General features: G+C 50.4%; 1 protein-coding gene across 1 annotated transcript; it reads left to right on the top strand.

The window, feature by feature from the left end:
* The first annotated feature begins 170 nt into the window (after positions 1–170).
* Positions 171–12,807, top strand: DNAJC16 (DnaJ heat shock protein family (Hsp40) member C16). Its single transcript, XM_059829933.1, has 14 exons — positions 171–337; positions 1,270–1,336; positions 2,293–2,623; positions 3,495–3,679; positions 5,007–5,111; positions 5,712–5,870; positions 6,243–6,373; positions 6,578–6,749; positions 6,932–7,114; positions 7,349–7,425; positions 7,910–7,990; positions 8,094–8,192; positions 8,613–8,783; positions 9,217–12,807. Exons 1-14 carry the CDS (start codon positions 171–173, stop codon positions 9,611–9,613), a joined length of 2,325 nt encoding a protein of 774 aa, XP_059685916.1. The 3' UTR covers positions 9,614–12,807.
* Positions 12,808–12,993: the final 186 nt, after the last annotated feature.

The raw sequence follows: 12,993 nt of genomic DNA, 5'->3' as shown, positions 1-12,993 counted from the left end.
AGCGGCGCCGTCTCTATGGTGACGGCGGGGCGGGCGCGCCGGAAGCGGCGGCGCAGGGTGGGTGAGGGCGGCCCGTCCGCGGCCCGCGCCGGTCCCCTCAGCGCCGGTGTCCGTCCGCCCCCCCCCGCTGAGCCCGCGGGGCCTCCGCCGGCCCTCTGCCCGCCGCAGCCATGGAGCTGGGGCGGGCGGGCCTGGCCTGGGCCGCCGCCCTGCTGCTGGCGGCGCTGGGAGCGCAGGCCGCGGCGGGGGATTTCGACCCGTACCGCGTCCTGGGGGTCGGCCGGAGCTCCAGCCAGGCCGATATCAAGAAGGCTTACAAGCGGCTCGCCCGGGAATGGTACGTGCCTCTCCCCCAGCCCGGGCTCTGATCCCCTCCCCAGCACCGGGGCGGGACGGACACACGGACACGGGGACACCCACACGGTGTCGTTTCGCGTCCTCTCGGTTGACAGAGCTAGGCCCTGCGCTTTGAGGAGCGGGTTACGCTGCTGGGTGGTGGCATTAGCCAGCGTACCTGGCTGTCCGCGCCAGACGAGGCTCAGCAGGCGGTCAGAGACAAGCGCTGGGTCTTCCTCAGGGCCCAAGAGTCATCCTGAAACCAGGCAGACACCTTCACGCTAGCAGTCCGTGCTGTAAAACCCTCCCAGGGTTTGGCTACGGGGGGGGAAAGTTCTCCCCAACTCAACTGGGAACCTTTAATATGCCAGCGTCCAGGTCTCAGTTTGATACATCGATGTCCAAGGGCAACTCAACCCCCGTGCCGAAGGGAAACGCGTTGGATCCACAACTGTCATGTCCCTCGCTTTGGCGCTGTGCACCGAGGCGCAGGCTCGAGGTGTTGCCTCAGAAAATAGCCTCACCCAGAGCTTTCAGAGCCTGCATAGTTTGGTCTGAGACATCCTCGAGGGCTGTGACGGGATTCATTTTACAGGAAGAACCCAGTAGATATGTAGGGCAGCAGCTGAGGGATGCGTCGCTGTAGTGGGTAGGGGAGATACACGCTCCCTCATCCTGCCTCGGACCCACTGGCGACGGACCAGACAGAGGGACTGGTCTGCAGGCGCACGGTGTGCCTCCCGGTGCTGCGTTTTGGGATGGGGTTTGGGTAGGGAGAGCACACACTGGGTATAAAATCTGATCTCAGCCTCAGGGGGTGCTGCCACACGCCCTAACTGTCCGCATCCCTCTCGCTTCTGAACGGAGGCTGACGGCTCGCTGTGCGCCGCCGGGGAACTGCTGACCCCCTTTTCCTCTGGTTCTGCCTCGTAGGCACCCTGACAAAAACAAGGACCCGGGAGCAGAAGACAAATTCATCCAGATCAGCAAGGCCTACGAGGTAACATGCTTTTCTTGCCAAACTCATGCTGTCATTAGAAGTTAAGTGACCTTATTTTTCCATACGTGGCTTTGTGCTTTTTCTGCGTACATCTACATGGGAATGGTGCTCGACCCCGTGGAGGCAGACACTACCGACCAGAAAACTTTCACCTGCTTTCTCGACAGAGAGCCGCTGGATGACACCAGGGTGGTCTCTGTTGCAAATGTTTTGCTACGGGTCTGCCCTGTTCTCGCTAAAAAGCCTCAAACGAGGGAGGAGCGGGTATTCGCCGAGCCCCGCACAGCTGGGTGGCCGTCTTGTCCACGTCACACCTATATAAAAGCATTTTGGGGGTGATGTAAGCAATGTTAATCACCGCAGGGCTTTAGTCACTTCAAGTTATGCTTTGCATAAGTAGTTATTTGCACATCACTCCTGGGCGGCTCTTGAAATCAGCTGCCCCAGTTTGCAGCAGCTGACCCAAAACTTCACAGCAAGCGAGCTGAGCCCACGGAAATAAAGCAAATCTTCATCGCCCAGCTGAAAAATGCAGTTTCTCTGTGGGGTTTCTGGCTACTCAGTAAAATTTTTGGCACTTTCTGAAGTGCTGAGAAAACCCTCAATGTTCAAGTAGATGCCAGCAAAAGCCGCTCCAGAAAAGAGTGTTAATGCTCAGACTGTGTGACGCTCAGGCTTGAGGAGCAATTGGTGTCAGAAGTGGGTACAGCAGTCTTGATTTATAGGCTCCTTTTCTTTGGGCTTTGGCTTTTTTTACCCTTATTTACTATATCGAGCCTGGAGGTGATGCGATAGTTCCCTTTTCCATAATATTTATCCCTCCGACGTGCAGGAAAGGCCGCATGTTCCCTCATAGCCTGTCCTTTTGCAGCTGCAGTTATTTACTAAGGAATTATTTTCAGGGCAGTTCCCCCTCACGGTTTCAGGTGACCGTTCTTCTATCATCTACTTCCCAGATTCTCTCCAACGAGGAAAAGAGGGCAAACTTTGATCGCTACGGAGATGCCGGGGAAAGCCAGGGCTACTCTCAGCACCAGCATCGCCAATTCCACCACTTCCACGAAGGCTTCTATTTTGACGAGTCCTTCTTCCATTTCCCCTTCAATTCGGAGAGGCGCGACACCTCCGACGAGAAGTATTTGCTCCATTTTTCCCACTACATCAATGAAATCGTGCCAGATAGTTTCAAGAAACCTTACCTCATTAAAATAACCTCGGACTGGTGTTTCAGCTGCATCCACATCGAGCCTGTGTGGAAAGAAGTCGCTCAGGAATTGGAGGTGCTGGGTAAGGACAAGAATGTTCAGGCTGGGCACGTGTCCCTCGCCCAGCGAGGCTGCAATGATCGCCTTCAGCTTTGGAGGACTGAGTTTAATCCATAGATTTCCTCGGGGATTTATCCTAACGCTTTCCTGTGTGTTACTAACATCATAATTGATGAGGCTACATGTTAGAAACGAGGAAGAAACTAGTCCCATAGATCATGAAGGCAAGATGCCTTTCCTCCTGACCATATGGCTAGTGGCTTAGTCCAACGCCAATGATCGTAAATGATGACGTGGCCGAGGGTCGATCGCACCACCACGAGTTTAGGCCACCAGCAGTGGCCTAAAGTGCTGCATTGCTCTTTGTCCTGCACTTGGACGGCTTTGATAAGCAAAGATCCCTGCAGAATATGTCCACGATTTTAGGGCCACTACCATACAGTGAAGTTTTGAGACTTATTGAACACATTTGGATGCTAAGGAGGTATTTTGTACTTGCCCCTCCAACCCCAGCTTCCTTGTTTTGCCTGCAGATGTTGTCTGCACATGCTTCCAGAAAAACACAAACTCAGCACACAGCAGAAAACAAAGGCATTGTAGTTCCCGCTTACTAAGATTTTTCTCCTTGAGGTTTTAATGTAGCACATGAAATACCAGTGGACAGAGGAAAAGAGGACAGCATGTTCTGTCTCTCCCACTAGATAAAGCTATGAGTTTTAAATACAATGTTCAAGGGATTGGAAGAGGAGGAAAGTACAGAGTTATGAGGGATGGTCCCATGAATAACTCCCAAGCAGGGTGCTGGGCAAGGGAACAGGTCTTCAACCTCAATTTTCTACTAGGCGTTTTGGGTTGCTGGTGATCTTTCACGTGAACCCACTCTCCTTTTTCAGGAGTGGGAATCGGAGTCGTTCACGCTGGGTACGAAAGGCGCCTCGCCCATCACCTAGGTGCACACAGCACACCGTCCATACTAGGGCTCATTAACGGGAAAATAACCTTCTTCCACAACGCTGTCATTCGAGAAAACCTGCGGCAATTCGTGGAGAATCTTCTGCCGGGGAATCTCGTAGAAAAGGTATGCTCTAGTAAGAGTGTCACGTGCTGCTTCTCGTGTCTGTCTGGATATTCATCTCTCCTTAGCTGTTTCAGTGGCTAATCTGTTTAATTCAGCCCCCGAGCTGATCTGTGTCACGAACACGAGAAGATCCGACTGAGGCTCGTGAAGCGAGGTGTTTTGAGAGCTGTAATTACAGCTACAAACCCCGGAGCTGTTGGAAGCAACTGCGTGATGTGGCTCCATAACGCTTCTCCTTGTGAAAGGGCTAATCCCGCTACTACACGGTTACGCCAGCAACTTTGTCTGCCTGCTGCTCTCCCAGTTGTAATACCCGATGGCTGCCGGAGCTGTACGAAAGCTACCCCTAGGTTAGGGATCTGGGATCGTGCCCTACCTGCCTGCCGGATTTCACTTCCCTTCTCCTTTCTCAGGGTTTCATCCAGCAAATTAAGGACCACTCATTAACTTGTAGGCATTGTCTGCTAAAACTCACCCACACAGAGACCTGTTGTTTGTTTCGTCCAGTTTTGATTCAGACCTTTGAACCCTCGAAGTTATAGGTAAAACCTCCTACTAGATAAAAAATTCCTGCATTTCGGCCTTGCTCGGTTATTTTTGGCAGAGTCCTAAAGCACCCACCACCCCTTTCAGTGCGATGTGGCCGGGTCAGCCCCCACAGCGCTCTCACCTGTCTGTCCTCTGCCTGGAGCCTTGTTCACCTCACCTCGTTTTCCCTTGGGGTCTTCAGCGAGGGCTGCCTTTCCTAACGGACTCTTGACTTGCTGTCCTCCAGGTATTGAGTTTTCACCCCAAAAGCAGGGTCTGCTGTCCCTTTCCATGGCTTGAGCAGCCATTTCACCTCCTGCAGCCAGGCGTTCCTCAAAAACAGAGCTGGCAGCCTGCACCTCTCCCTGTGGGCCCCTAAACAAGCTGTGATCTCCCTTTTATCTCCTTCCTCTAGGTCAAAGAGGTACCGAAGCTGAAACAGAGCAGGTTTCATGGAGCTCACAGGTGCCTGTTAACCCTTGGCTTCCCACTCTGTATAAAGTGTATGACCCCAGTGAACAGTTATTAGAATAAAAGTGGCATCAGCTTTGACTTGGAACAGCATCAACAGAGGGTGCAATCGCTAATAGGGTTGGTGGGAGTCAAGACTGATGGTTTTAATTAATTTCCTGTATCAAAAAAGCACAGATCAGGCATACCTGTTGGAAAGGCAAACCCACAGTCTGCTTTCCGTACCTTTCCTTTTCCAGACTTGGTTCTCATTCAGACACCTAATCGTACAGCATTGCATGTGTCTAATGGCTCTGAGGTTAAACTAATGTGCTGATTCTATTTAAAGATTACAGATAAAAACTACATCCGCTTTCTCTCCAACTGGAAGAAAGAAAACAAGCCCCACGTCCTTCTATTTGATCATATGCCAGTTGTGCCATTATTATACAAGGTAATAGGATTTCTATTGCTGCATTGTTGACTTGCTAATAAATCCAGCTGTTCCAAAAGAAAATGTGATATTGCTGAGGAGCCGAGGTGGACCGATGCCTCTAAATACTATTGACTGGTTCTAGGGGAGAGCAAGTTGATTTGTGTCGGTTCAAAAATGGCATGGCCAGATGACTGACTTAATTCGGAGATTGTTTCTCCGTCCTGCCACGGATGTACCCTTAGTGGATGTGAAGGTGTGGGTGGGTTTCGGAGGTTACGGCAACAGAGGCATGTACTTTATTGGTAACGAGAGAATCTTGCAGCACATCTAATTTGGGTTACCGGAAAGCCCGTTTCCGAAGAAGCCCCTGCTACCGTGCAAAACATCAGGTTGTAAAATAACACTGTGGATCCACTGAGGCTCCCTGTGTGATGATTAAGAGAATGCAAACTGCAGTTCAGCAAGGGAGAGGAAGGGCTTTTAGCTCTTGCAGCGCATGCCCAATGACATTTAAACAGCGGGAGGTGTTCTCGAAGCAAAGTCACCACAGGCACTTGGGGAAAAAAATGTTGTTTGCTCTCTAATGTAAACACGTGCCGGTGCTTTCTTCCTGTCCAGCTGACTGCCTTTGCTTACCGAGATTACTTGTCCTTTGGTTATGTGTATGTCGGACTCCGAGGCACCGAAGAGTTGTCCAGTCAGTACAACATCAACGTCTACACTCCCACCATGATGATCTTCAAGGAGCACATCGACAGGCCCGCTGATGTTGTGCAGGTATTGCTCAGTCCTCCCTGAGAGCTTATGTGAAATGGACGCTGAGATTTTCTGACAGAGCTTGCGATGACAGGTTGGTCAGTGGCACGTTTCAGTTTAACAAGTATTCGTTGTCAGCAGAAACTCGGGTTTCAGAAGAGGCAGAGAGTGACCATTAGGAGGGAGGGAAGGCTTCAGCTATGGTGTCTGTCCTTTTGAGGAGGGTGCCTGCAGGTAGCCTCTCAGTCTCAGGGCCTCAAAACGTCTCGGGTGATTTCAGCGGGACTGTGATGGCTGGCAGCCTTCCTCAGGCTTCAGATGAGAACGTCGCAACAGCTTTGTACTCTCTTCACCCTGCTCAGAGTTGACCTCTGCTTTCTTTGTCCTCGCCAGGCACGAGATATGAAGAAGCAGCTCATTGACGACTTCCTTTCCCAGAATAAGTTCCTCATGGTGGCCAGACTCACCAACCAGAGGCTGTTCCAGGAGCTGTGTCCTGTGAAGAAGTCTCACCGTCAGCGAAAGTAAGGCTCTGGGGCTGCTCATAAAGCCACCTTGTGTTTGATTCTGAGGGAGAAAGGAAACAATTGCATTGGATCATGCTGGGTATCCGCATTGTTTGATAGGTTTCTGGCTCTTCAGGATAGTTCTGGCTAGCGGAAAGGGGATGATCGTTTCCTCTCGCATTCAGAATGGCTTTTAATCCTCCATCTCGTTGTGTTGCCTAGGTACTGTGTGGTCTTACTTACCGGAGAAGGCGATAAGTTTGCTGAGGCTTACGAGGCATTTTTGACTTTTGCTGTGGCCAACACAAAAGACACACTGAAGTTTGTGCACATCTATAATGACCGGCAGCCAGAATTTGCGGACGCCTTGCTGATGGATCGCGGAAAATCAGCTGTGAGGGTTTCCTTTTTTTTTTCCCTTTCTTCTTTTCATCTGTCATTCTAACTCACATCACTTTATGTAGGATGCTATATCTTGATCTGACACCTAATTCTGGGAAGCGATTTGAAGCGTAACATCTATCTAGTAAAAAGTACCTTCCGCTCTGATATCTGCGATGTTATTGGCTCATCCAGGTGGTCATTTTGGAGAGACGCAATAACGCAGGGAAGATCGCCTATAAAACCTTGGAGGAGGCCTGGCAAGGCAGCAAGGAGGACAACTTCATCCTCCTGGATCTCCTGGACCAGCTGAGGACAGACCCCGGCCTTCTCTCTTCAGAGACTGTCCTGGCAGACTTGAATGACGAACTGGCTCCGGTAAGCTCCAGCTGCCCAACAACTGCATTACCTTTTTGGTACCTTTTGGTCATTCATGGGCATTATTTATATTCTAAAATACCAAAACGAGACTCTTAGAAGTTTTCTTGCTCATGGAAGGAAGCTCGTGGCACGTCCCGAAGCTAATTCAGCCCAGGGTTCTGTTTAAGGGGTGGGAGTCCTTTCAGGGTCCTGGGAGGCGGTTTTGTCATTTGCTTTTTTCTTTTTAAACAGATGTTCCTTATCCGATGGCTCTACTCCATGCTGGATTATATCTCGGACTGCTGGGACAGTTTGTTTCACAGTAACTGGTATGGATGGGGTGTTAATGAGTCTCGATAGGGAGCAGGATTGCTGTTACCTTGTTCAGATGAATAGTAGAACTGGGTTCTTATTAACAGGAATTGAGAACATATCAAGACACATAGGTGCCTGTATTCTCTGGAGATTTAGGTGAAGAGCGCTGACACCACAGTGATGTTAGCTTCTGCCTCGAATCCTGGGTACTTTGGCCTTGAGGCTGAGCGTGGATGTTATGCTCCTGAAAACACGCATCCATTGTTGCTTTTCACCACTTCCCTGTCACCTTAGTTTAAAATGGATCCATTTTTATCCTCTTCCTTTTGGGTGGGAGCAGGACATTGCTCAAAATCTTGATCATCTTTAAGACCCCAGGAAACGAGACAAGTTTCTAGGGAAACTGCATGGTATTACTTGAGGTAGAAGGGAGCTGAAATATTAGCAGAAACCGCGCAACTTGTGGACCTGATTGCTGTTTGCAAATCTTCCCCTCAGGCGAGAAATGATGCCACTGCTGTCCTTGCTCTTCTCTGCGCTCTTCATTCTCTTTGGCACCGTTATTGTTCAGGCTTTCAGGTGAGCGCATGCCAAAACATCCTAGGGGATCTTACTGTCCAGCCAATAGCACCTCAATCCAATCTGGCACCTTAAACACACACAAGATAATCTTCCTTTGCAGTGATTCGAGTGATACAAGGGACTCTCCTCCCTCTGAGAAAGAAGAAACTGCCACAAAGACCGAGAAGAACGACGCGAGCTTCAGCAAAGAGAGTAACAGGTTCCCTCTCTAATTTATCCAGGAATGTTTTCTGCCACATGTGCAGAGAGAGCGCGCGGGCAGCATTAGGTGGGCAGTGGAGAAGTGCCAGAGTTGCGTGGACGTAGCGCGGGGCAGTGTGGGCACAGCGAGGCGAGTAGGAGCGGTGGTTAGCCAGGACCCGGGCCAGCAAGGATAGGGATGCACAAACTTAATTATTAAGCAATTCCTGCTGAGTTTTGCCCAGACAACGTCCTTGGGGGAAAGGTAAAGCTCTGACTGACTTGTTGAGAAAGATCTAAGTCTGGCCGTTGCACTGATTAAACTGGCTTTAGCTACAGGGCACAGTGTAAGGAGGCAGGGAACAAGTTCAAGGTTTCTCCATCCTCAGTCACTCCCAATCCTTGGTTCCCCTTTCACTCAGTCACTGTTTCATTGCAGCAGGATTCCCAAAAAGGGCTTCGTCGAGGTGACTGAGCTAACAGACATCAACTACAACAGCAACTTGGTACGCCTGAGGCCGGGTCACATGAACGTGGTCTTGATCCTGTCCAACTCAACCAAAACCATCCTCCTCCAGAAGTTTGCCCTGGAAGTCTACACGTTCACAGGGTAGGCTGGGGCCCTCTCCTGGGTTTCTCTTCCTGTTTAAATAACTTGTGTAATGCTGCTCTGATGACAAGTTAGGAGTGGTGTTGGCTCAATTGCCAGGAGGGAATGCTTCTGGCGAGCCAAGCAGCTTCCGCACTCGTTAGCGGCAATGAGCCACTGCAAACTCAGTGGCCTTTCCTGGCCATACGCGGTGAAGGTGGCCAGACAGGTTTGGCGCTGCTGCCACTTTGGCTGCACCCACATTTCAACGAATAGAGAGCATGACATTGTTGCACTCTAGGTAATTGTCACCTGTGCTGGATTGGGTTAAAAAAGGAGCTGTGGCGACACAGCTTTGCGCCTGCCCTTGTTTACAAACACTTACCTGTCTGGTAGGAATCCAGCCTGACTTGCAAGATGTGCTGATCCTGCTTCTCCTCTGCTCTTCCCCCAGGAGCAGCTCTCTTCATTTCTCCTTTCTCAGCCTGGACAAGCATCGAGAATGGCTGGAGTACCTGTTAGAGTTCGCACAGGATGCAGCCCCCATCCCAAACCAGTACGACAAGCATTTCCTCGAGCGCGACTACACAGGCTACGTCCTGGCTCTGAACGGCCACAAGAAATACTTCTGCCTCTTCAAGCCTCACAGATCGGGGGATGAGGGGGGAACCCTGGGATCCTGCGAGGATTACAATTCCTCACTACACACGGAAGCCAGAGGGAAATCCTCCTGCAGCCCAGGATCTAGATCCATTAAAAACAAATTACACAAATTGTCCTTTTGGATGGAACGCCTCCTTGAGGGTTCCTTACAGAGGTTCTATATCCCCTCGTGGCCTGCACTAGACTGAGGGATTTTAAAGAGATTCTAACGGACAAACTTTTTATGAAGATAACAAGGGACAGCTCTTTCCAGGAATACACAAACAAGCGTGACGAATGGACCTTAGGTTTTAGATGAACTCTCCTAGGGCCGGCGACTAGAAAACATCTCCCCGCGTCTGGAGCCCGGGAGCACAGCCAAGCGCACCGTAATTCCCTCCACCGACTCCTTTGTGTGTTCAGATGCCGTACTACCCAAGAGCCAAGAAGTCTGTTTTTCCCTTCTTGTCCTGCCGCATCTGCTTCCTGAGTCGCCCCCCTTCCATCTCTTGTTTTGCCTCGGTTGAAGAAAAACCCGTGACTTCTCTGCCACGGTGACTCGGTCTGGACTGAACGTGGCTGGTGACGCAGGTGGGGTCGTGGTTCTCTCTCCCCTTTCCCGTCTGCTTAGCCCATGGTGCATGGTGTAACACCGGCAAGACCCTACAGACCTTCCCAGGCCCTGCCCTTCTGAAAGGCCTCCTTCCACCAGGCAGTCGTACTTTATCGGCTTTCCCCGTGGTACGTGATATAGAGTACAGTCGGGATCATCTCCCTCGTAGCAAACTGGTAGCTGGGACTCACCTGTGGTGCGGGCTCGTAGGCGATCTGCATGTTTCATGCTCCTTGTGTCATAGTTCCACGTGCAGCTTCACCGGCTAAACCATAACCGGGGAGGTAAGGGGTTTTGCACGGCCGTAAATACTGTAAAGGTGTTGAGCCATTTAAATGTCACATTGATTTTTCAAATGCCTTTCTGCTTCTGTCGATTTTAGACGATGTATCCTAGAGCCATAACTTTAACTGTGTCCTCAGATTGTAGGCGTGAGCTGCTATGAGCCAGTAGATGTGTAAAAGAAACTCTACCTAGCTGCTAGGGAGTCGGTCCAGGCTCCTTTCAAACACCCTTACATCTGTAGTACAAACCAACCTTTCTTTGTATCAAGGAACCTAATTCTTCGATGATTGTATTCTTGAAATGTTGCCCCAGAAGTGCTGTATCATCAGACCATCGCTTACGTGTGAAACTCCTTTTGGTTTAGACGTGGGTTTAAGATGCTCAGTTTCAGCCTCTCACCTGTTTCCCTCTTGCCACAAACCTTTGTTTCTCAACATGCAGGCTGCTGCCTTGGTTTTTTGTTTGTTTGCGTTGGGATTTTTTTGTCTTTTTGAACTCATAGGTCTGTGTGAAGCTAGAGGAGTCGTAAAGCGCAGGGTTTGGTTTATGCTTTGCTCTAGCAGTGCTCCAACAGCCACTTTCAGCACCACAGGGGGAACGGGTGGCCCTTTGTAAGGTGGAGGGAAGGCAAGCAGCAGCCTCACAGCTGCTTTCTGCTCCTCAAGCGATAAAGCAAAGCAGCAGGGATTCTCTTCGCGGCCGGCACTGAAATCCTGTGGGGTTTGTGCTTCCTTTTCACTGCTCTGAGGCAGACACCACTCCCGCAGTACCAAGTCGCTGTTAGGCTACAGCACTGCCAAAGCACGGGGGTCCGAGCGGGGCGGCATTTGCCGTAGGGCACTGAACCTGACGGCAGAGCACTTGGTTGAGCACATGGTGTAATTAAAAGCTCACTCGGCCCTTGCCACCTCAGTTACCATCTTAGCGGAGCAGCCAGTTGTTAGTAGAAATAACTATGCCAATCTGAGCTAGCTGTGATCCCCTACGAAATCCAGGAATGCTCAAGTCATTTTACTGCCTACATGACCTAGTTGCTCACAAACCCTTGGCTTGCTGCATTCCTCCCCACCCTGGGAGCGGATTTGGTGTGCTTTGACCACCACAGGTATCTCAAACACCGTGTATAATGTACTTCCAAATAAAGGCTATGATGCTACCAACTGACCCTACGTGAGGTTACTTAATTTTAGCTCAGCGGACTCAGCTTGTGCTGCTGCATGAGTGAGGCACTAGAGTAGAGGGAAGGAAGGAAGGCGAGGTCTTCTCACTGCCAAAGAGCTCCAAGGCGCACACGTACCGCTGAAATAGAGCGGGAGGGGGAACGAAACGCTGGCCTGATGCTGCTAGGCTTCATTTTCATTTGGCTGGCGCAATCGCCATAGCACTCGTGTTTTTCCCGCAGCTTGTCGTGCAGGACGTGGCTAGAATAAGGTTGTAGTGCAGCGGAAGGCTCCGCATAACTTTTTAAACATTTGCAAAAGCAAAAAAAAGAATAGTCTCTGGGTCTCTGCTGTCTCTTCAGCTAGTCGGAAACCCTTGACACATTAAAAAACGTGCCTAGTTGTGCTACAGCAAGGGAATTCAGCCCTGCCCCAAGTAAGGCCTTATGGCCTTCAAAATACAGTCCATGTGCTGCACACCTGCTGGAATCCTTTTTTTAATTTTCTTTCTAGCACAGGTAACCTCCCCTTTTAAACTGACTTCTGTTTAAGGAGTGCTTGCCGTGGACCACCCTTGCCGGCTGTGACTGGATGGGAAAACGGCTCCTGTCTACCGGTAACTGTCCTCCGCTGCTTTTAATCAGGTCAGACTAATGGCTTGTGCTGCTGTTTTATGGAAAAACTTCTTTCATGGGCTGAAGCAAATGCCAAACTATTCTAAACCCCTCGTTTAGTTAGCTTTGATGTCCATTGCGGAGCACTGGGTGCTTGCTTTCTTGTAGAAGAGCACGGTCAGAGGCTGCTTACACCCAAGATCCGTCCGCCCTCTCCCAGCAGTCGCGAGCCGTCACCCCCCGATCATTTTCTAACCTGCCGCCTCCAGTGGCACTCGACCTATATCATAACCATATCATCAGCGAAACGCACTTGCGATTCTGTTATGCACGTGGCAGTTGGTAATCCAAAGATTGAGGCAATTCAGTCCTAGTGCACTATTCTAGTGAAATCGGAGCAATCGCATACCGCTCAGAAGCTGAAGCAAAGGGATACAGGCCCCCAGTCTAAAGGTTGTACCAAAACTCCTCCCTGGACCGAGCGTGGTGGGCAGCAGCCACCCGCGGCTGCCTGCCTCCGCTCTGCCGTTCACCGAAAGCCTGCCAGGAACTAGTCCACTAACGCAGCCTGAGAAGTAGGACTGAAAACTAGGTACATATTTTGCACTTTTGATACTGGGAGGGGGGGGGAATTAACTTATTTGGCAAACTTGTCTTTTTTATTTTTGGGTTTTTTTGTATTTGTGAACAGGCACTGATGTCATTTTGTTTTAAGACAATTACAGATTCGCAACCAAAATAAACTATTTTAATGTGTGATGAGGTGGCTCTGCGTTTCCCTGTACAAACTGACCACACCTCTGCGCCAGCTCAGAAATTCCAGGGGCAATTAAACTGCTCCTGCCATAGGAGATGCCTGGTTATTCCCAGCAGGAAATTCAGTCAAATATCCCCCTGCTCTCAGCACGAGCCCCAGG

Source organism: Gavia stellata, chromosome 27 (genome assembly GCF_030936135.1).
Source record: "Gavia stellata isolate bGavSte3 chromosome 27, bGavSte3.hap2, whole genome shotgun sequence".
Lineage (NCBI taxonomy): Eukaryota > Metazoa > Chordata > Aves > Gaviiformes > Gaviidae > Gavia > Gavia stellata.
The sequence above is the reverse complement of the archived record's forward strand: the minus strand, read 5'-3'. Positions and strand labels throughout refer to the sequence as shown.